The following is a 22,984-nucleotide window of genomic DNA, read 5'->3' as shown; positions in this document are numbered from 1 at the left end:
TAGGTCTGTGTAAATGGTCTGAATGCAGTGAGACAGGTTAGCTGTCACAGAGTAATCCTCAACACCAGGGACACTGTGGGTGTGGATGGGAAAGCTTTACAACATGTGGTGCAATGTGGAGGTTAGTGGGAGAAGCTGTGGTTGGCTGCTTGGGAGGGTGTACTTTGCCCCGCTTCTGTGGATCCATGACTGTGTTACCGTATTTTATCGTGCCTGGATTTGGGTGGAATCGCTGAGGGATTTAGCTTCAAAGTCGTATTGGATGGGCCCAGAATGAGCTGCTGTGAAATGCCAAGAGTGGTCTCACTGGGAGGAGACCCTGAAGACTTTCTTGCCGTTTGCCTTCTCAGGTGCCCATCGCTGGGGCAAAACATCAGGTGGAAAGGGAAAGCCTTCCTTGCACTTAGAAATGCACAAGCAGGAATCCCCAAAAATGGGCAAAAGATCTGAACAGAGATTTCTCCAAAGAAGATATACGGATGGCCAACAGGCACATGAAAACATGTTCAACATCATTAGCTATCAGGGAAATGCAGATCAAAACTACAATGAGGTGTCACCTTACTCTGGTCAGAATGGCTATAATTAACAAGACAGGAAACAACAAGTGCTGGAGAGGATGTGGGGAGAAGGGAACGCTCGTACACTGCTGGTGGGAGTGCAAACTGTGCAGCCACTATGGAAAGCAGTATAGAGTATCCTCAGAAAATTAAGAATAGATCTACCATATGATCCAGCTATCCCACTGCTGGGTATTTACCCAAAGAACTTGAAAACATTAATGCATAAAAATACATGCACCCCTATGTTCATTGCAGCATTGTTCACAATAGCCAAGACTTGGAAGCAACCTAGGTGCCCATCAAGGGACGAATGGATAAAGAATATGTGGTATATACACAATGGAATACTACTCAGCCATCAGAAATGATGAAATCCGGCCATATGTGACAACATGGATGGACCTTGAGGGTATTATGCTAAGCGAAATAAGTCAGAGGGAAAAAGTCAAATACCATATGATCTCACTCACAAGTAGAAGATGAAAACAATGACAATCAAACACATAGCAACGGAGATTGGATTGGTGGTTACCAGAGGGGAAGCAGGGAGGAGGGAGGGTGAAAGGGATGATTAGGCATCTTTGGGTGGTGAATATGATGTAATCTACACAGAATTAGAAATATATTACCATGTACACCTGGAAGTTATATAATGTTATAATCCAATGTTACTGCAATAAAAAAATTAAATTGAAAAAGCAAAAAAGGGGCCAGCCCAGTGGCACAGTGGTTAAGTTCGCACGTTCCACTTTGGCGGCCCGGAGTTTACCCATTCGGATCTCGGCTGTGGACATGGCACCGCTTGGCAAGCCATGCTGTGGTAGGCGTCCCATGTGTAAAGTAGAGGAAGATGGGCATGGATGTTAGCTCAGGGCCAGTCTTCCTCAGCAAAAAGAAGAGGATTGGCAGCAGATGTTAGGGCTGATCTTCCTCAAACAAAACAAAACGTGGAAAAAAAAAAGGAAGAAAGAAATGCACAAGCAGGAATCCCAAGCTGGCTCCCCGTCAGCCCTAAAGGACTGTAGAATTCTGATTGGCACCTTCCAAAACCCTGCTCTCGCAGAACTGAAAGCAGCTTTTGATGACGTCTGGTCCTTCTGGGATGCTGATAGTTTTATTTATAAAATGACATTCTCATCCCCAAATAGAGTCTTATTTTTAACAGGCTTTCTCCCTTTGAGGGATGCCTGAGGCCCACAACTTTGCTCACTGGCATCTCGGTGTAACCCTGCAAAGACAGGAAGGCCCCTGGCCTGTGCTGGAGCAGAGAGCAGAGGGGACCCTTGCCATCCAGGAAGCCCGGCTGCTCCTTCTTTACATTAGTAGAGTCTGAGTTCTGTGTTACTCTCCTCCCCTCCCCTTGTCAACCTCAGTCCGGGAAGGAAAAACTTTCAATTAGCAGTGATCACCCCAGACCACACCCACTGTGAATTACACAGGGAGAAGAGCAGATAAGAAAGGGTACCTGAGGATGCCTTGATTCTCTCTTCCCCTCCTCCTTCCCCATCCTGCAATCTCTCAGCTGCAGTCTCCCTGGCTTCTTGTCTTTCAGCTGCCCAACATGTTTGGTGACCTTCGGTCCACGTTTATTGCCTTGATGATTGGATCCTACGCCTCTTCTGCAGTCACCTTCCCGGGAATGAAGGTGAGGGTGTGGCCAGCAGGTTTCCAGCACAGTAATTTTGACTAGTGTCTGGGCAGAGGCCTCTCCGAAGGCTCCTTCACCCCTCTCTGAAGAAGGAAGTAATTTGGCGCTGGGGCTGTCCCTTCCCCACCACCCACACCTGGGAGGATGCACCAGGGCACCACAGGAGTCAGAAAAGAAACCCACTGGGCCATGGGGGAGGGAAAAATTCAAGCATATCACTACAGGGTGTTACCGCAGGCTGTCTTTGCATTTCGGGGCTGAGGTAGAGAAAGGGGGTAGGTGAGTGGTTCCCGGTCCTGAGTCCACTCTGGTCTCCCGAGCTCCTGTTGTTGGGTTGTTACTCCCATTAGCCAAAGCACTGCTCTCGGCCAAGTTGGTTCAGCTGTTCCCTCCCTGGCAGGATTCTGAGCCCATGGAAGTCGCCCAGGGTCAGAATGAAGCCAACACTTCACAGTCTCTCAGCCCGTTCCTACTCCAAACCCTGTTGCTCCTGAAGCCAGGGCTTCTGAAGGGGCTTCTTCCTCCTCTGACACCAGCACCAAGTAAAATCCCATTTCCTGAGGTACACGGGAGGTAGGCCACAGATGAGGAAAAGGGGTCACAGATGTGGGCTGGCCACCTGGGAATCGAGGGGCTTGGAGGGTCTAGGGCCAGCCCTCCTGGAGTCTTTAGGGCTTCTCCCTCCTGGAGTGCAGAGAAGCCTGTGAGTTCCTCCTCCTCCTCTTCTCAGTGTCTAACTGCTGGTCCCCTCCCTGGGGAGCTGGGCAGCTGTCTGCCAGTACTCTGGGGACTCTTGTGTTGGAAATGTAGTAATGACAATAGCATGCTCAGCAGGCTTCCCACCTTGCCAGGCCCTGTACTGAGCACTCTACCAGGATCCCACCTGCCTAATGCTCACCACTACACCATGAGCATACATGCCACGGTTATGCCCATTTCACAGAGCAGCAAAGTGAGACATCCATCTGTTCATTCCTCGAGGGGCTTTTTTGGCAGCTACCATGTATATTCTTCAAGATGCTGGAGAAACATCAGTGGGCCAGGCTAGCAGGTTTCTATTTTCAGGGAGCTAGACTAATGATGGACAAGTAGATGAATCAGGAAGTCAATAATCTCAGCTAGGACTGTTCACTGTGAGCCAGTGATGGGAGTGGTCAGCAAAGGCCTCTTTAAGGAGGTGACATTTGGTCCAAGCTGGAGGCATGGGGGTGACATGCCAGGGTGAGCTGGGATTATTGGGGTGTCTGATGATCAAACACCCGGGCTGACAGGGCTATTTCTCCTCATGCAGCTCAGTGCAGGGAGAGCGGGGCTGCCGGACACCCCCTGCCTCCTTGCCCACTCCAGCTTCCCTCTGCTAACTCTGCCCACGCCCCGCCTTGCCCCTCCCCCACTGTTCCTATCAGGTCATCTACGACTTCGGTGTTTCCTTCATCATCATCCTCGTGGTCTGGGCCGGCTGCTCTGGGCTGGTTTTCCTCAACTGCTTCTTTAATTGGCCTCTGGAGCCCTTCCCGGGGCCAGAGGACATGGACTACTCGTAAGTGGATATACTGTCTGCCCCACTCCTCTGTCTCAGCCAAAACCCTGGGCAGCACTGACAGACACTCTCCTGTGGCTTCCAGGGTAAAGATCAAGTTCAGCTGGCTGGGCTTTGACCACAAGATCACCGGGAAGCAGTTCTACAAGCAGGTGACCACAGTGGGGCGCCGCCTCAGCGTGGGCAGCTCCATGAGGAACGCGAAGGAGCAAGCAGCGCTGCAGGAGGGCCACAAGCTGTGCCTGTCCACTGTCGACCTGGAGGTGAAGTGCCAGCCAGACACGACAGGTACTCACTGCTCGGCCTCACCTTCCAGTCCTGCCTGAGACGTCGGCAGGGCTATCTGCACCCACATCCACACTCACACCCTGGCGATGGGGTGGGGATGGCCAGTCCAGATCTGGAAGCCACAGCCACAGCCCCTGCTCACTGGGGACAGCACCAGCTAAGGGCTTTGTGGGTATCATTTCACTTAACTCCCGCTTCATCCCAAAAGGGCAGGTGGCACCATCTCCCCTGGTTTACAGATGAGCACACTAAGCCTCAAAGAGGGTAAGGGATTCACCCAACTCATTTCACAACGGGGTGACCCAACTCCAACCCACACCCTTAACCTCCCACGTGCCCGTCCTTGCATCCATCATGGAGTGATTGGTCAGCAAATCAGACCTCTCCTCCCCGTGCACCCGGCCCCTGGATGGTGGGTGGGCTGCGGGCCACGGTGGTACTGGCCCCGGTTCTCCCTGAGTGCCCACGGCCTTCTTCCTACAGCAGCCCCCTCGTTCATGCAAAGCGTGTTCAGCCCCATCTTGCTGCTCAGCCTAGTCACCATGTGCGTCACGCAGCTGCGGCTCATCTTCTACATGGGTGCCATGAACAACATCCTCAAGTTCCTGGTCAGCGGCGACCAGGACATAGGTAGGTGGCCCCTGGACTTTGTACACAGCCCCCCAGGAGGATACTCTGCAAGCGGTGGTCACTCCTGCCTGACGTCACGCCCACTGCCCAGCTGGCTGGAAGGGGTTAGGCTGGGCTGGACCAGCAGGGCCGTGAAATGGTGAAATCTAAGAGACTGATTGCTTGTTGGAGCTGTTTCAGCACAGCCAGCCCCAACTGTTGTTTCATGTCCCCGTCAGAGTTTCCCGGTTTAGGAGGGAGGGGAAGGCCTAAAATAACTGCATGTATTTGAGCTGTCGGGTGTATGGATTTCATTGCCTGAGGGGAGCGGTTGTGTGTGTTTGTAAATGACAACATTGACTAGAACAGAGTACACCTGAGAGCTTGTTGAAAGATGCCAATCAAACCCAACGCCAAGAATCCTCCCACCCTTGAAACCACAGCTGGTGAGTGGAAAGGCTGGGTGCCCAGGTTGGGGGGGGAGGGGCATCACGGCTGGAGACTTTGGAGCAATTAGGCCTGCACTGGGGTCTGTGCCCTGAACCGGGAAGCAAGGCCAGGCAGAGGTTTCCTGTGTGTGATCCAGCCGAGGCTTGTTCAGTCTGGTAAACAGAACTGATAACCCACATACCGCTTTTCCAAAACAGCACAGAAGGTCTTCAGCTGATTAGAGGTTTTGATTCTACAAAGAAAGTCAGTACTTCCTCAGGGCCTGTGCTGAGTCAGCTTTAGTCATCCCCAAGCGGGACAAACACATTCAGTAAATCCTTATTGCAATCTCATTGGTGTGCAACTTTTTTATGGGTTTAACTGTTTTTCCCTAGGGGAAGATATCCTAGGAATCAAACACAGTTTTTAAAAGGGACAAGATCTCCAGCCTCAGCAAGAGGGAAAGATGACAAAGGGACCCAGACAACACTGGCTCCACTGTGAAATGGGAGTCCGTGGCGAAGCAGAGTGGAGGGACGCTGGCGTAGTAAAGGCCCGAGGGGCTCTACAGGGAAAGTTACCTGTTTAGCTTTGTTTTAGCCCAGTGATGTTCCCCTAGATTTCTACCACAGGAACGCTTTTATCATGTAACACTCATTAAAATCTGCAGACCACATTTTACAGAAAGCTGATATATCATGTCTAAATACCCTGTATCATAAACTGTCAGGCCCAGAGAGGTGGAGGCCTGGAGTATGAGGAGAAAGGCCCTCACGGGCCCTTGGGAGGCAGCTGTCCCTGCTGCTAAGTCATGGCCTTTTCCTCGAGTTCTCTGAGGAATCTTTTGCTGCCCAAGAGGAATTTTTTCCAAGTGTTTCCCACATTCAGAAAGTCAATTTCAAGAAGTAGAGGAAGTTGGGCCAGGAAATTCAGTCTGTGGCTGACCGGGCATTGGTTTTCCCCATCCTGCTCCTCTGAGCTGTTGGCTGGATACCTATAGCCTGGCTTTGCCCGGAGGGGCTGCCTCAGGGTCAGGGAGCCGGTGGGGTGGAAGCAGGCCCAGCTCTGGCCGTGTGAGGGAGACTCATGGTGTCAGATGCGTGGCTGGGGGTCGGGGTGGATTCTTTGACCCCTCGCGTTGGAGGGCAGCAGGAGGTAACCATAACAGAGCGTGTTCCCAAGGGCGCGTGACCGTGAGGGGCCCTGGTTCTGCTGGCTGTTCCACACCCATGCCACTTCCCCATCACAGTCCCCGGCAAGTGCCACAGGCCTGATTCACCAGCCTGCCTGTGACGAGGCACCAGCTGCACATGACTGAGGCCCCAGCAGACAGGAAAACATCAGCAGGCACTCATGCTGGGCCCTCTCCCGCCTCCGCTCCCATAAGCCTGGCTTAAGCTCTGCCTCCCCCCGGGTGCTCTGAGAGTCAGGTGTCAGGTCTCAGTGGGGAACAGCATGTGTGCTGGGCCCAGAGCGAGCCTGCCTCCATGCCCTGTTCGCCTATAACTACCTGAGGTTTCTGCTGCTAACTTGGCTCCTTTCTGCTTTTTCACCTTCGCTTTCTTGATGCAGTTATGGCCACTGGTAAGCAGGGGGAATTTTGGAGAACACTGCAACATCCTCTCCCAGCCAGTCTCTGTTTAACCGAGAAACACCTTGCCTTGAACTCCAAATAGCCCTCTTGGCCAGAACTAGGGGCGGGGCTGGGGGGGGCAGGGGGGGCGGGGCGAGGAGTCAACTTTCAGCTTCTATTTGGCTGAAAAATTGCATTATAATTTTAAGGCTTTTTGAAGAGTGAAGCCCTTACGTCAGAGCCCCTGTGAGTGGTGCCTTCCTGGTATATTTCTAGAGGCAGAAAGCCGATGGTCAGTTGCAGACAAAGCGTCAGTCCTAGGCATTGGTAATTTTGTGGTTCCTAAGTCATAGAGACTTCCTGGAGCTTCTGGGGAAGCTCATTGTGACATACTGGATTTCATTAGCAGTTTCTTGTAAACTAGCAGGGGATTCGGAGAATAGGGTGGCCTGCCTCTTGCTCCAGCTTTGGTTTCAGAAGTTAAAGTCTCTGGGCTCCCCTCACGAGCCACAGTGACAAGAGGGGGTCTGAGGGAGACCCCAGAAGGGCCTCTGGGGTCTCAGGCTTTGCCCAGTGCCTGCCCTGGGTCTCTGCCAGCAGCCCCTGTGACACAGCCCGTCTTCCTCCCCAGTTGGCCTCTACACCTCCATCTTCGGTGTGCTCCAGCTGCTCTGCCTGCTGACAGCCCCTGTCATCGGCTACGTCATGGACTGGAGGCTAAAGGAGTGTGAAGATGCCTCTGAGGAGCCTGAGGAGAAAGATGCCAACCAGTGCGTAGGCAGGGCCTGTGCCCCAGCCCCCAGGCCCTGGAGAAAGAAGCCCAGGGAGTCAGGTGTCAGGCAGGGACAGGCTGGGTGGGTGAGGTTTTAAAGTCAGCAGGAGTGGCAGCAGAGGGGTCTGCTCACAGCTACTTTTGCAAGAGTTTTCCAACACTTGCTCACTCAGTTCAGCACACATTTAGGTCTCTTGCTTCTTTATGGAAGTTCTTTAGTCTGCTAAAGTCTGGGGAACACTGAGCTCAATGAAAGAGGAGGAGAAACCAGAGGAAGGTCGACGACTGGATTCACACCATCCTGCCTTCGGGCCTGCGCTCAGAGCTGCAGCACGGGTAGCACAGTGGGTAGACAGACATCTTCACACAGTCCTGTTGCCTGCACGGTGTACTCCACTCGGTATGAGGAGTATGTGGCTGTAACTGTAATGTGTGTTAATAGATTTGTTCATGATTGTGAGGATTAAACAAGGTACTGGAGCCCTACTTTATATAAGGGCTGGGCTCTAAGATCAGAGGATGAGTTAAATGCTGTCTGCTGTGACTCCACCGTAATATAATAAGCTGCTGTTTATTGTATCAGGCGCTTTGCCAAGCACTTGATGCACACTATGTCACTTAAGCCTCACAACACCTCCATGAGGTGTATGCTAGTCTTAGATCCACTTTATAGATGAGGGAACTGAAGCTAGGAGTTAGGGAACTGAAGCTAGGAGTTTGAGAACTTGCCTGATGCCACCTAGTGAGGAAGTGGGTGACCTGGGACTCCCTGCACCTCTCTGAGCACTTGGCATTCACTCTTAGATGTCCTACAGTTGTCCATGGGGTAGCTGTGTGGGTGGTGAGACAGAATCAGTAATAGTGAATTCACAAGGAAATAATTATAGAGAATGCTCTGTTATCTAGGTCAGGTCCTACAGCCAAGAGGTTGTTTGTGCCCATTCCAGTTCCATCTGCTGCATATTTGTTTCTCTTTCACTCCCTCCTGCCCCGCAAGGGGAAATCCACTCACTCCCTTATTTGGCTTATCATGTGGCTTATCATCAGCTCCCTGCAGGATTCGGGTGAATTTGGAGCCAGTGGTGAAGTGAGGCTTTGCCACATCCTAACTTGGGCACACTCTGCTCCTTCCTTCCCTGTCCTTGGCGCTCAGCCTTCACTGAAGCAGTGCAGCGTGTTGATGACCGTCTTCTCATATCTGACCTCTCCACTCAAGTTCACACTCAGACTCGGTCAAGAGGGTGCAGTAGGGAGTGTCCATAGTGCTGGCCCAGCCCCGGCAGTCCCTAACACGTGCTTGGGTGGTCTCTGAGTCTTGCGTTGTCCACAAGTTGTCTCCCCCTGGGCCTGACTTCTTGGGAGAGCCCATCCTCCTCCGGGGAGCCCTCAGCTCCTACGTGTGCTCTGTATTTCCACAGAGGCGAGAAGAAGAAGAAGCGGGACCGGCAGATCCAGAAGATCACCAATGCCGTGCGCGCCTTCGCCTTCACAAACCTGCTGCTCGTGGGCTTTGGGGTGACCTGCCTCATTCCCAACCTGCCTCTCCAGGTGGGTGTGGGGAGAGGGAGAGGCTAGGTGGGGAATGGGATAACGAAACTAAAAGGTGCATATGTGTCATGGCACCTGTCAACAAAAAGAATGGTGAGTCTTCATTCATTTAATTCAACCAACCAACCAACCGGCCCACCGTTATTTACCAAGGGCCTTTACCTGCCAGGCTCTGTGCTCGATGCTGGGAGTGAACCTTAAATGAAACTAGGACTGCTTTTCACAGAACACTCTTCTCTTTGAACCTTGTCATTTTTCTTGGTCTTTTGAGCCTCTTGCATACCGTGAATACCACCATCATACCATTTCCCGGAACTATGTGGGGTAGTTTTGTGGCCACTTAGTTTGCATTTGCTCAAACAGCTGAAATCTGATGTCCAAAGAGGTCTGGCCAATCTGTGGTGTTGGTGGGAACATCTGCTCCTCTGGTCCAAGAATACCCACAGGGTCTCTATGTTGTAGAGAGTAAAAAAAAAAGACTGTGATGATTGCTTGGCATCTGGGTTCAAAAGCCTGATTCCTTTGCACAAGATTTTTGATGCTGTTGAAACCTGACTTTTGGCAGAGATTTTGAGCAAGGTAGACTTTGTCACCTGCCTGGTTCCATCCTTGGGTCCATGAAAGTGTTCTAGCCCCAACCCCCCATTTATGAACTTTGAAGGGACGTGAGTGATGGCATTGCTTTCACATGGGTGTAGCCCAAGTCCAGATAGTATCTTGGGCCAGGTCCAAGAGGAAAGCAAGAGTCCCTTTTTACAAGTGGTCACGTGTTGAGGTACGTCAGACACCCAGGTGTGCACTACCCACAGGTCCTGTCACATTTATGTGCTCATACTGTGTGTACAGACCAGAGTAAACCCTTGGTGACTTGTAGCAGTTATAAGTGGGGGTCTTGTTGCATTCCTAGTGCCCGCCCCGGCCTCCTGGTAGCTGCCATTTCTGCAAGACTGGCACACTCTCCAGTTAAGAGGCAAAGCTCAGTGGGGACAGTCATCTCTTTTTGTTTTATTTAGTTCTCATTGAAAGAAAAGTTATGAAAAGGCCACAAGGCCTTGGAAATGGAAAGGGGGGGCCCGCCCGAGTGTGTGTGTGTACATTCGGGCACAGCTCTCTTTCAACACCACAGAGAGCAGCCCCTGCCGCCACCACTGCCCACATTCCTGGGAACAGGTCCTGGCTGCCTAGCAGGATGGCAGGGCTGTGTGCAAAAGGCAAAGGGTCCTGGTGGCAAAGTGGGCAGCTCTCGTGCCTCTCAGAAATCATTAACAAGTGCTTCTCAGAGCTTGCTGAGACTGCCAGCGGCAGCGGCCTTCTTGAGAAGCAGAACTTTCCTAGGGAGGGGAGAAGGACAGCCACCTGCCAGTTAGGGCTGGGTGACCAGGCAGGGAGACCCCTGGGCACAGTCCTCAGGTCGGCAGAGGCAGGGGATCGAGTCATGTTTAGCGACCTCCTCCTTCACGTTGTGCCAATCCATATTCAACAACAGGCTCTAGGTGGGGGCGGGGGGAGCCCTGGTTTTTAGCATTTGCCAATTTCCATAGTGTAAATGCTCTCACCGTGGCTGATTTCAACCAACATAATGTCACTGATTATGAAGTTGGAAAGAGATTCACAGTAATACACCATCATATGGTATTTCCACCATACATATACAATAGACCTAAAAAACCTTAAGAGGACAGATAACAGATAATAGTAAAACATAGTAAAATAATTAGGACATGATGAGTTTTAAGTATTCGTAACCTTTGCTTTTAATATAATTTGCTTAATTGCAAGTTTATAAAATTTAAGTTTTAGTAATGACCGTGTTTAACAACTGGCTTGCAAAATTCCTGAAAATTCAGGAATTGGCCTGGGAGAGCTGGTATGAGCCAACTGCAGGCTGCCAGTGCTCCTGTTGCTCAGGAGCCCAGGAACTGTGGGGTGGTGGACAGGTGAGGGCCTTCACAGTCTTCTGCTCATGCTCGGCTTCCCTCCCTCAGATCCTCTCCTTCATCTTACACACGATTGTACGAGGATTCATCCACTCTGCCGTCGGGGGCCTGTACGCTGCCGTGTAAGTCCTGGGACCTGTGGGTGGCCTGGTGGCCAAGAGTGAAGGAATGACCTGAGGGACGTTCATGGCAGGACTAAGGTCCTGAGAGGGAGCCAGCTTGTCCTCTCGGGTTCATCTTCTTGCATCAGGGGACAGGTACCAGGCCTTCTCTTGGGGGTACTGGGAAGGCCATACCTGGCAGGAGGTGGGTGAGTGGCCAGACAGTTGGGTGCCCACAAGCTTTGGCATTTAACACGAAGTCAGTTCCCCCAGCCAGGGTCAGTGCCCGTGTGCAGCTCATTATTGCCTCAGGGGGCTGCTGCTCAGCCGAGTCCTGGGGCTGCCGCTTGCTGCTCATGGTAAGGGCAGGGGTGGGTTCTGGCTGCCCAAAGCTAAAAGGGGACATTCAAATGGCCCTCAGCAGGGGCAGTGACATGGACAACTGAGCCCAGAACATATCAGACAGTTTTCACCCAGAGTCTCAAAGGGTCTGATTCTGCCCACAGCCTCCTCAGGCCTTGGCTGAGATGAAAGCTGCCTCCTTTTTCCTAGAGGCCAGACGTGCATACGGAACCACAGTCATCCCTCCTCCTTGGGCTCGAGCTTGGCTCAAAAACTGGAACCCAGACACCACCCGCTGTCTGTCTCTGACTGAAGCTTGTTCCTCTCTGGGAATCTCTTCCCACCTCTGGGGCTACAAAGCCTGACGTTTGCTGAGATTTTGCCAGAATCTCAGAATCTCTCTTCCCCTCCCAACAGCATCCCACAGGGGTCATTCCAGGTCTGCGTGTCCCCCACCCCCGCGGGCCTGGAGGAAGTTGCGGCTGCCCTGGCAGGGTCTGAGGGAGGACTGAGAGCCGTGATGCTGAGTTTCCGTGATTACACAATGCTCCTCTGGATGAGGGTGCAGCAGAGCCGGGCCCAGCCTCCAACCTGCTCCCTGGCCTGTTTCCCAAGCTGCAGACTCCCGCTGGCACCACACTTTCCACTCAGCTTGGCCAGACACCCATGGGCTCAGGGTACATTTGGGTGGGGTGGAGTCCACCCCAAAGTCTGAGGCCTCAGGCTGGGCCGAAAGAGAAATTCACTTTGTAGAACTACTCAGCAAAAAATAATCCAAAGGTGGATACCACCCAATTCTCTGAGGCTGTTCCTGCTTCTTCTCTGACACCGAGGGTGCAGCCTGGGGGCACTTGGAGCCAGGCTGAGGCCGAGGAGCATCTGGAAGGCTGGAGAGTGGCACCTGTGGTGACAGGTTCTGTGTTGCCCGGCAGGTACCCCTCCACCCAGTTTGGCAGCCTCACAGGACTGCAGTCTCTGATCAGTGCACTCTTCGCTCTGCTGCAGCAGCCTCTGTTTCTGGCCATGATGGGTCCCCTCCAAGGAGACCCTCTATGGGTAAGAAGGGTCAGGGGGCAGTGGCTTATGGGCATCTGCCCCACTCTGCTGACTGGGAGCTGGGAGGCATCGCTCAGGGGCTTCCTGAGCCCTGAGGACAGGCAGTTTGGAACTTTGGTTAGGACCGATTTGGGGTCTCCTTGTGAATGGTGGCCGGGCAGGAGGAGAAAAGTGTCCTTTCTGGACCTTATTTTGGGGTCAATAGAACCGAGTTGCTGTTCCCGCCCCTCCTGCAGGCTGGGATTCTTCACCAGGTGCTGTGAGCTTGTCCCAATCTCTGCCCTGCCCCGGGAGATTCAGATCAGCGGGTCAGAGGTGGGGGGGCCAAGGCCCTGCGGGCTGCTGAGTGGCCCGTGGACAACTGGGAATTCTGATGCTGGAATGTGGAACGACAGGCCCTTGGATCTCTTGAACCTTCCAGTTTCAGTCTTTTCTCTCCTTTCCTGTGACCTTCCCTTTCCCAAACCTGAGTGTGAGGAAAGGTCTTTGAGCCAAGCTCTGCAAAGACCTCAGCGCCTGCCTGGTCTCTGCCCCACGTGATGGCAGCTCTCCTCCCTGCCTCCCCAGGTGAATGTGGGGCTGCTGGGCCTGAGCTTGCTGGGGTTCTGTCTGCCCCTCTACCTCATCTGCTACCGGCGCCAGCTGGAGAGGCAGCTGCAACAGAAGAGGGACGATGACAAGCTTTTCCTCAAGCTCAACGGCTCATCCAACCGCGAGGCTTTCGTGTAGCGCCCACCACCTCAGAACTGTGGCCTCCTGCCCTCGCTTCAGTGACTCACCGATGTCCTCCTCCCCACCCCAGAGGACCCCCATGCACCCTCAGGATCCTCTCCCTCACCATGTTGGAGTCCATGCTCCCTGCCAGGGCCGTAGTCCTGCCTCGGAGCTCTGCAGTAGAAGGATGGGAGAGGGCCCAGACCAGATGGGCAGTTTTCCTACTACTGGAAGCAGGGGCTGCCCTGGGCTTTGCTCTGCCACCCTTGGGGGCCCTGGGGCCTTGAGGCTCCATGGTGCCTGCAGGAGGAATCAGGAGGACCCCCAGCAGGCAGGCTCTCTTCCTCAAGTGTCTGGATTCTGCCTCTTGCCAAAGCAGAGGGGTCTGTCATCCACTGCCCGCCGCCTGCCCCTCGGCTGCATGCCCACTGACCACGCCTGCCTGAGGACAAAGGCTTGCACTGTCTGCACCCCCCTCGCCTGGCCCCTCACCTCCTCCCCTGGCTAGTCTGAGGCTGCCTGAGGAAGGAAGGACCCGCTTCCTGTTGTTGGTGCTAACTCCTTTGTAATTCCAGCCCCCCGTCGCCTGTCCATGGCCTGTCCTCCCGTTACAGGCCTGCGGAGAAGCCCCCCTGGCTTAAAGCTTGGGGAGGGGATAGAGGGCTGGATGGTCACACAGGGAGCCATGGACAAGGCTGATCAGCAGTCCCCTCATCTCCTCTCTCAGGGCCTAAGTGGGGAGCAGGTTTCCACTGCCACCCTCCGTCCAGTCAGTGACCTGAAGGGAATTAAAGGGGCACCAATAGGGCAGCCCCCCCACAGCTGTTTTTGTCAGGGTGTAAGTGAGGCTGTGGCTGACAGACATCGAGGTCCAGGCCTGGGTAGGGAGGTGGATTTGTGAGGGGCTTAGGGGTGTGTGTACATGTGATACGTGTGAGGCGTGTGTGGGGTGGTGGTAGGTATGGGCTCCAGGTGTCTGACCTTGTGCTCCTGGAGCTGCTCAGGAGCCAGCCAGGCCTGCAGCAGGCCCAGCGCCCGGCGCCAGACCCGCTCAGCCTGGAGCTTGTCTGAGGCTGTGGAGTCACAGTGCCCCCTGCTGGCAGACTCCTCTGCAGCCCTCGAGCTGTTTAAGTGGGAGAGGCCACCGTTTCTCTGCCAGGCCGGCCTGGCTTACCAACCTACCCACCTTCACTGTCCCCAGAAATGTGTTTGAGACTTCCTGGGAGCGCTGAGAGGGGTGGGTTGATTTTTAGGTTTATAGTTTTGTTTTTTTCCTTTTAAGTTTTATCAGACTCCTTTTTATAAAGCAATAAATCCTTTTTCCTCCTGGTAAGGGATCCCCTGCTAGCATATCAGTTAATGGCTACAGTTAATTTGAGCTTGAGAAGAAAAGGCAAGACAAGACTTCCTGCCGCTGTCCATCCCCCATTGTACCCAGCCGCTCACTGTCTCTCTGAGTGATTGCCCTCCTCGGAGGGGCAGTGGGCCAGGAAAAGACCTCCCCCAGCTCACCTCCAAACAGACTGGACTTGTGCAGACATGCTAAAAGCGTGGGCCACCCCCTCCTCTGCTACTTATCCCAGCAAACAGGCTAGTCTTGACCCCTGTCATCCCCTACTCAGATTTCCCGTCACAGGGCAACTACCCTGAGGGTTGCTCCTGAGCGGGGACACTGGCTGACCTCAGGAGAGTCTCGGCCTCAAAGAGACCGAGGCAGAATGTGGTGGGGGGACGCACGGAGAACAGGGAGGGGCAGACCCAGGCTCAAATTCAAGCTCTGCAGTAGCAGTTGAGCACCTTGCACACATCTCACCATCCCAGGCTTCGGTCCACTCAAACATTAAAAACAAAAAACACTTAAGACAAACTTTAAAAGGAGAGAGAACTAGATCAGTTCCTAAGCCATTCCTCAGAACACTAGTCCTGTGAGATGTTAACGGTTATTCTAACTTATGAAAAAAGTTTTATAGTCAAGTTTGGGAAATGCTGAGTTAAAGTCAAGCAGGTTTCTTTACAGCAAGTGCTTTTGGCATGCTTGCGGGCTTTGTGGCTCTCCAGGAGGAAGTGTGGCATGCTCTGCAGGATGGTTTTAACCATCAGAGCCATCCTCCCCGTGTGGCCCGGGGAGCACCTGCAGCAGGAGCTCCTGGGCTGCTTGTTAAAAATGTAGACTTTGGGTCTTGCCTTGGACCCAGAGGGAAATAAATGTCTACATTTTGCTAAGCGTTCCCCTGGTGACTCTGGTGCCCCTCCCCGCAAAGTCTGAGACCTAATGATGAAGAGGAGTGTGGTTTGGGGAAATGCTGATTAGCAAGGAGAGCCCTTCCATCTGGGAAAACATTGGGGTTGTACAGGCACAGCCTGTGCTATCTCCAGCTGCGCTCAGGCCCAGCCAGAGTGGGAGTTGCTGCCTCCCTCCCACCCACTGGCAGGGTGTGGACACTTGGTGGGAAGAAGAAGGCCTTGAGAAACCAGAGTGCAGGGTGGAAAACAGTCTAGGGCCAACTGTGCGTGGGGATTAGAGGCACGAAAATGGGAGCAGGGAACCAGATGCATCAGGTACCACCTGCACTCCCTCCCCTTGACAAGGGCCAGTCATTCTCATCTGACTGTACAGAGTTGACGGGTTACGTATTTTCCTATTATCTTTATTGAGTCATGATAACAATCCAGGAGTTAAATAGATACTATCATCCTTATTTTACAGCTGGAAAAACAGAGGCCTAGAGAGGTGGAATGACTTGCTTAAGGTTAGAGCCAGGACTCATAGATGGTTCTTAAGTCATTGGAGCAGCCAGCAGGGCCTCTTGACCAGGACATTCCACTAGGAGCGGCAGCCCCGGGGGCCACCAGGCCTTGGAAGCAGGGCGGCAACGGCCTGGGAAGGGCAGCAAACCCAGGCATGGTCTGCATTTCTTGGAGCCAAGAGCTTCCTCGGAGAGTGGGGTGAGCTCTACTCAGAGTCATCTTGGCCCCGGAGGCTGGTGAAGTCTGGCGACCCCACCCCTTGAGGAGGAGTGCCCTGGGGTAGAGAAGGGACCACGGGCTGATCAAAGGCAGTGGGCATCAGGAGGCCAGGGCCCTCCATCTTCCCCCTTGTCCTCCAGGCTCCTGGTGGGAAGGAACAGGAAGTGGTGAGGCCCCAAGGTTCCTATCAGAGTGACGAAGGGGGCGGGCCAGCCTCAGGAGCGATGCCAGAAGCCTGGAGCGATGCCAGGAGCCTGTCTTGATCCCCCTGGACTCAGGTCTAGGCCTGCCTTTGTGGTTGGCTTCCTCCAAAGCCCCCTGGCTCCTGCCTGCAGCTCCCACACCTGGGAAGCTTCCGACCCTCCTGCAGGCCACAGGGATGGTTGCAGGCCCTTGTGGCTTCCTTTCTGTTTTGTTCCATCTCCTTTCTCATCTTGTACCCAGTATCAGCCTGGTCAAAAGGACTTCTGCTCCAGCCCTCCTGTCATGGCCCTCAGCTGTGCGGTCTGAGGAGGGCATCACACTGCCCTGCACCCCAAGGACACTGAAAATGGGGGGACACTCAGTACCGGGGGTACGTGTGCAGGACTGTCCCAGACAGCAGCACCAACACATTCATCCCAGTGGAGCTTTGGATGCACTTCGAGGTCAATTTGTGGCTCTTGGGGCAGTGAGGTACATGATCTGTTCCAGTTACCAGAGGCCCAACTCAAGGGTGGTAGCCCATTTCCCCCAAATAGAGATCATGGGAGTAGGAGGATAAGGAGCCCAGGACCCCCAAAGTGAGGGGGTTGGTTTTCCACAGGCTGCAGCCCTCCTGTGGGGTGGCAGTCAGGGCGAGCAGGCGGGCTCTGTGGGCCTGTCCCCTCCACATCCTGATTCACCCCACACCCTGGGCTGAGTATGGAGCTCCCTGAGTGTCATGAAGGAGGTGCACCATCCTCCACGTGGGTGGCCTGCCAGCGTGGAGCCACCCTTTGTGCCCCTTGGTTTCTGCAGCGAGTGTGTCCAGCTCTGAAGTTAGTCATTCTCAGCCTCCTGGGCAGATTTGAGACTGAACTGGGGCCCCTGGCAGCTCCTGGCTCCCCAACCCTTCCCAGAGTGAGGCTCCATCTCCTTGTGCCGAGGAAGCAATGACGGGAAGAGCAGAGGTGAGAGGCCCCATCACATACCATCTTGGTGACCTTGGACAGGTCGTGAGCCTCAGTTTCCTCATCTGTAAAATGGAGGTAATACCCTTACTGTGGAGCTAGGTGACCATGGACCTAAAGCACTCGAACAGTAGTAGACCTGGCACCTCATAGGCACTTAACACATGATAGCATCATTCTGACCCTGGCGGAGAGCAGATAACACAGGGAACAGGACCACGCCCCCCCACCCCATATCATAGGACACGTACTTTAGGCAGCTCTGACTGGGACAGACTCATGGCTAAGTAAGGAAGTGAGGCCTGTTTCTGCTGACTCCTACCCCTCTCAGAACCCCTCTCTAAGCCATGCCTTAAGAAGTTGCCCCCTTGTTCACTTTTCTTTTGTCTTTCACATTTTGCTAAGAGACTTGGCCAAAAAGCTTCTCAAGATAATCTTTAAGCAGTGGGTGTTCAGGCACTCTGGCCAGTCCTGCTGTGTGGGATGACCCAGATTATGGCATGCAGGCACCTCCGCACCACCTCATAAAACCGCTTGGCTGTGCCTCTGTGTGTTTGTGTGTGCGCGCGCGTGTGTTGAAGTCTGAGATGTGTCCCTGGCATGTCAGGTGTGAACACATTTAGAGGAGTGTGTAGGAGCTCGTCTGTGTGCCTCTACCCGGACGGAGGAGACACAGAGGGGCTTGCCTCGCTGCATCCCTTTCCATTGCTGGAAAGGCCTAGGCAGGCCCTGTCCTAGGACCCAGCCCAGATCCTCACAGTGGGGGCCTGAAGGGTCCATCTGTTCCCTGTGTTAACCAGGGTCAATGCAGTGTCACTGACAACTCAGTAGCTGACCCTGACTCTTCCTGCCCCTTTGCTGTATGTAGCACCTGGCTTACTTCCTGGCACACAGTAAGCACTCAATAAATGTATGCTGAGAATGACTAAGAACTGCTTCCTGCTTGGCTCCTGGGTCTCTCTCTCCCTAAGTCACACATCCCTTTACCCCTTGTCTCTTGCCCAGATTCCCTGTCACTTGTCTGACACCTGTTCCCTGGCCCCACCCTTCCCCGATGTTGCCTTCGCCCTGGCCCAGCTTTGCTGGTTTGGCCTTCTTTCTGTACCTCGGCTTGAAGAGATGGGGGGCGGGGGACAGAGTGAGGGGCCCCTTGGGTGGGAAGACCAAGCCAGTGAATTCTGGTTCTAAGGGAGGGAGCTCATCCTTGCCTCTCTTCTTCTATCCTAAGGCAGTGGTCCTGGGCGTAACTGCTCCTCCTACAGATTTCCCACCAGGCTGGCCACCCTCCTGCCAGGGCCCTGGGCAGTGGCAGCAGGATGAAGAGAGCCACTGGGCCTCCTCAGAAAAGCACCAGGGAGGGGAGGGGGCGTCCTGATTGTCTGAGGCCTGGCCCCTGACAGGGGTGGAGGGGGCTTGAGGTCCAGGAGAGGGATATGGATGGCCTTGGGGCCAGTGGGGGGAAAAAATGAGCAGCAGCCCCACCACCCGTGCACACAGAGATGCTAGATGGACATGCTTGGAGGCTGCTACTTGTCAGGATTGCAAACGCAAAAGCTGGGGCTCTGCCACCTCCCTTTGTTGTTAGCTTTCATTTTCCTGCATCTGATGGAGACAGCGCAGGGAACTCTCTCTCATATAAGTAAAGCCACAGCATCAGCTCTGTGGTGATTCAGGGGCAGCTAGACCTTGACCTCCGTGCCAGGGACATAAGAGGACTCGGTGGGGACTCTGAAAACCTGAAGGCCACAGCCCCCATCTAAGGGGACAGCCTTCACACAGCTCCAACCAATTATGCCCATGTGGGAATGAGCCCAGTGTTGCCAGATCTTCCGATTTTTTTAAAGAGAAGCTGGAAATCATGAGTTTATATAAAATATCCCCGTTTTCAAATGTTGGCTCAAAAAAATTTTTTTTTAAATATCACAGATGCTCAAATAGTTTTTAACACTATGCAGGCCGAGGGCCAGCCTGGTGGCACAGCAGTTAAGTTCGCATGTTCCATTTCGGTGGCCCGGGGTTCGCCGGTTCAGATCCCAGGTGCGGACATGGCACTGCTTGGCACACCATGCTGTGGTAGGCATCCCACATATAAAGTAGAGGAAGATGGGCACAGATGTTAGCTCAGGGCCAGGCTTCCTCGGCAAAAAGAGGGGGATCGGCAACAGTTAGGGCTAATCTTCCTAAAGAAAAATAAAATAAAAAATAACAACACTATGCAGGCCAAACACTGCCAGAGGTAGGAGAGAGAAGAGAAGGAGGTAAACGGCTTCCTTGCCTCGTTTGGGCACCCAAAGTGACTGCTATTTCCTCAACTCTAGCAGAGGCCACACTCGTCTTGCATTAGACTGCGGTCCTCCACGGGCTGGGACCTTTTTCTTGTACCTCAGTCTCCCCCAGCCTGACACATGGTGAATGCTGTTGAGGGAGCAAATGGGTCACACACTCGAGTGTGGCTTCCAGAGTTGCCCATAGTCCCCATTTAGGGACAGGGAATTGTCAGGCAAAGCGCAGGGCAGAGTCAGCTCACCCTCACGGGCCTGAGTCCCTGTCCGCAGCCTGGCCTGGCCGACACACTCCTCCACCCAGTGGGACGAGCCGGGTGGCCAGGGACATGTGTTGGTGTGTTCTTTTTGTCTGGCGTCTGTCTCCCCACTAGAATGAATGCTCCTTGAAAGCCGGCACGTGCTCTGCCTTGGTCACTGCGATACCTCCAGGGCCTCAAATAGTACCTGGTAGAGAACTGCTGTTCAATAAATATTTGGAGGGTGAAATTTAAAAAAAGACAGAGATGGGGGCCGGCCCCTTGGCCGAGTGGTTGACTTCACACGCTCCGCTTTGCCAGCCCAGGGTTTCGCCAGTTCGAGTCCTGGGCACGGACATGGCACCACTCATCAAGCCATGCTGAGGCGGTGTCCACATGCCACAGTTAGAAGGACCCACAACTAAAGGTGCACAGCTGTGTGCCGGGGCGGGGGCGGGGCTTTGGGGAGAAAAAGAAAAAAATAAAATCTTTGACCAAAAAAAAAAAAGAGAGACAGAAATAAACCAAAAGAGGCTGTAAAAGACTGAGACAGAGGCTGGGAGAAGAGCATGCTGTCACCAGCCAGGAAAGGACAGAGCGGAAGATGGAAACAGTGAAACACAGTCTCCCCAAGATACCCAGAGATGGGTTACAGGTGTGGCTGTGGCCGAGGCGGTGACAAGGGCCAGCCAGCCAGGATTAACTGTGAGGGCTAGAACTGTGAGATGCACAGACATGAAGATGAAGGCACGAGAGAGACGAAGAGAGAACAGAGAGAGCAGACAGGAGAAAGGGAGAGAGCTGCCAAGAGAAGATGAAAGAAACAGGCTGAAGGGGCATTACGAGAGTAGAGTGACAAAGGGCTGGGAAGAGGAAAGAGATCCCCAAAGAGGAGAGACAGGAAGAAAGGTAAAGAGAGACAGAGAAATGCAGGGAGACAGAGACAGCAGAGATAACAAGAAAGATTGAAGAGAGACAGAGGAAAGACTGAGAGGGACAGAGAAGCAAAAGGAGAGAGAGACAGAGAGAACAAAAAGAGAGAGGGAGATAAGAGGTACAGAGGAGGAGAGAGAGAAAGAGAGATAGAGAGACAGAGATAGAAAGAGACATAGAGGAGAGACAGAAAGGGACAGCCAGAGAGAGGGAGAAGATAGAAAGGTACAGATAGAGATCGAGAGAGGGAGAGAGACAAGGAAAGAGATGTGAGAGACAGAAAGATCGTTGTGACACTGGAGATTCACTTTTCTCTCTCCTTTTAAGCCTGGACTACATAGAAGTAGCTGTGAGGGGCAGGAGTGTCCGTCCCTCCTTCTTCACAACACGACTTCCCCCAGTAATAATACCATGGAAATGTGCCATGCACTGCATATGATTGCTTTATGCACACGGCCTCATCTACTGATTCCCAGCAATCCCACAAGGCAGGCACTGTCATCATCCCTTTTTCACAAATGGAGAAGCTGAGGCACAGAGAAGTTAAGTAACTTACACAATGTCACACAGGCAGGAAGTAGTAGGGCTGGGACTCCAAGGTACCAGCACCAGGGGGTCTGTTCCCACAGTGGGGCTGTTGGCTCACAGTGGGGCACAGCTGGAGAAAGCTGTGGCCCCTGCATGTACCGGCTACTCCTATGCACACCTGAAGCAAAGCTTGCCAGAGTAAAAGAGATGTAAGAAACAGAACTAAAAATAAAATGTGAAAAAAAACCCATGCAGGCCTTGTTCAGATGCCAAACTTACCTAAAGGAAACTACAAAATAATATTCTTTAGATAATTTGGGAAATCTGAATATGAACTGGGTATGAGATGATATCAGGAAATTATTAATTTTGTTAAGTATGATAATGGCATTGTGGACTTGTAAGAAAATACCCATATTTCTAGAATGCACACTGAAACACAGAAGGGTGAGGTGACATGATGTCTTTAACATGTTTCAGACAGAGGTGGCCCCGTTGCCTAGTGGTTAGGTCCAGCGTGCTCTGCTTCAGCAGCCCGGGTTCAAATCTCAGGTGTGGACTTACACCACCCGTTGGCAGCTATGCTGTGGCAGCAACCCACATACAAAATAGAGGAAGGCTGGCACAGATGTTAGCTCAGGGAGAATCTTCCTCAGCAAAAAAATAAAATGTTTTAGAAAAGAAAAGAGAGGAAGCAAGAGTGGCACAAGGCCACCAACAGTTGAATCTGGGCGATGAGGACTGGGGGGTCCTTAAGGCCCTCAAATGACCCCACGGAACAGGGCACAGTTTTCTAGCTTGGCACCCAAGCCTCACGCTCAGTCTCACCTGTGTGCCCACCACATGAACCACTCATGCTCTAACCAGAGGCTTTACTCTGGCCTCCCCACCCCCCAAATCCACCCACCTAGAATCATGCCTCTGCACCTCTGCAAATGCTAGTTTCCCCGTGGAGATGCCGTTCCCTTTTCCTAGCCAAATCTGGCTCAAGTCCCCCTCTTTCCAGGATTCTTCCTACCCCTCTCCAGCCCAGTAGGCCACTCCTCAGACCTTCCCCAGCACTGATCCTTGTGTCACACACGTTCACCTTTATCACAAGCTACCCCCAGTCACTAGGTACAGTTTCCTACAAGTGCGAGGGCCCGTCTCCAGGAGCTCCTGCAGAGCAGAGGCTGTTTCTCAGATATTTTATGGTTGTTTGACTTTTTATTGCCCCCAGTGCCCAGCACAGCCCTCCCAGCTCCCTTATCTCAACTCATTAACTAAGAGCCAGCTTAGCAACAACGCCTCTCATCGTTCAGGTCTCAGTCTAAGCATCGCCTCCTCTAAGAGCCTTCACTGACCACCCAACTAATGTGGCCTGCTGCCGCCCACAGTCACCCCCTGCAGCCGCCTCATGATCTTTACCGCTACTTGTAGTCATTTCTGTATTTGTTTATATTCCACTTCCCCCCACTGAGGAAGGGGAGGACTTTGTTTTTCTTGGTCACCCCTGTATCTTGAGTGCCTAGAAAAAGGCTGAGGACAGGACCAGGAGCTCAATCAATATTTACCAAGTAAATATAGTTTTCCCAACTAAATTACAAGCTCCCAGAGAGGAGGAGAGAGCCAGCACACAGCAATTGTTAAATAACTATTCATTGATATTATGTAGGAAAAAAATCTCTATGCTGGGGGGTCAGGGGACCAGGGTCCAGGCCACTCACTTAATCTTGGACTTTGGGTCATATGTCTTCTCTCTTGGTCTTCCTTCAAGGGGGTTGG

The 22,984-nt window shown here is 53.0% G+C and overlaps 1 protein-coding gene across 16 annotated transcripts in view; it reads left to right on the top strand.

The window, feature by feature from the left end:
• SLC43A2 (solute carrier family 43 member 2) overlaps window positions 1-18,170 on the top strand; it is a 42,805-nt gene extending 24,635 nt beyond the window's left edge. For 10 of the 16 annotated variants that reach the window (XM_070562885.1, XM_070562897.1, XM_070562886.1 and 7 more), the window contains 9 exons: window positions 2,116-2,208; window positions 3,618-3,751; window positions 3,837-4,039; window positions 4,523-4,669; window positions 7,282-7,420; window positions 8,841-8,970; window positions 10,956-11,029; window positions 12,283-12,406; window positions 12,974-18,170. In XM_070562885.1, the coding sequence (XP_070418986.1) occupies window positions 2,116-2,208; window positions 3,618-3,751; window positions 3,837-4,039; window positions 4,523-4,669; window positions 7,282-7,420; window positions 8,841-8,970; window positions 10,956-11,029; window positions 12,283-12,406; window positions 12,974-13,135 (1,206 nt within the window). In that variant the 3' untranslated portion in view covers window positions 13,136-18,170. The remainder of the gene's footprint in view (window positions 1-2,115; window positions 2,209-3,617; window positions 3,752-3,836; window positions 4,040-4,522; window positions 4,670-7,281; window positions 7,421-8,840; window positions 8,971-10,955; window positions 11,030-12,282; window positions 12,407-12,973) is intronic. The other 6 variants (XM_070562888.1, XM_070562890.1, XM_070562889.1 and 3 more) reach the window with 2 other exon arrangements.
• The last annotated feature ends 4,814 nt before the right edge of the window (window positions 18,171-22,984 follow it).

The sequence above is a fragment of the Equus przewalskii genome, chromosome 10 (genome assembly GCF_037783145.1).
Source record: "Equus przewalskii isolate Varuska chromosome 10, EquPr2, whole genome shotgun sequence".
Classification (NCBI taxonomy): domain Eukaryota; kingdom Metazoa; phylum Chordata; class Mammalia; order Perissodactyla; family Equidae; genus Equus; species Equus przewalskii.
Note: the sequence above shows the minus strand (reverse complement) of the source record. Positions and strands in the feature narration are given on the sequence as shown.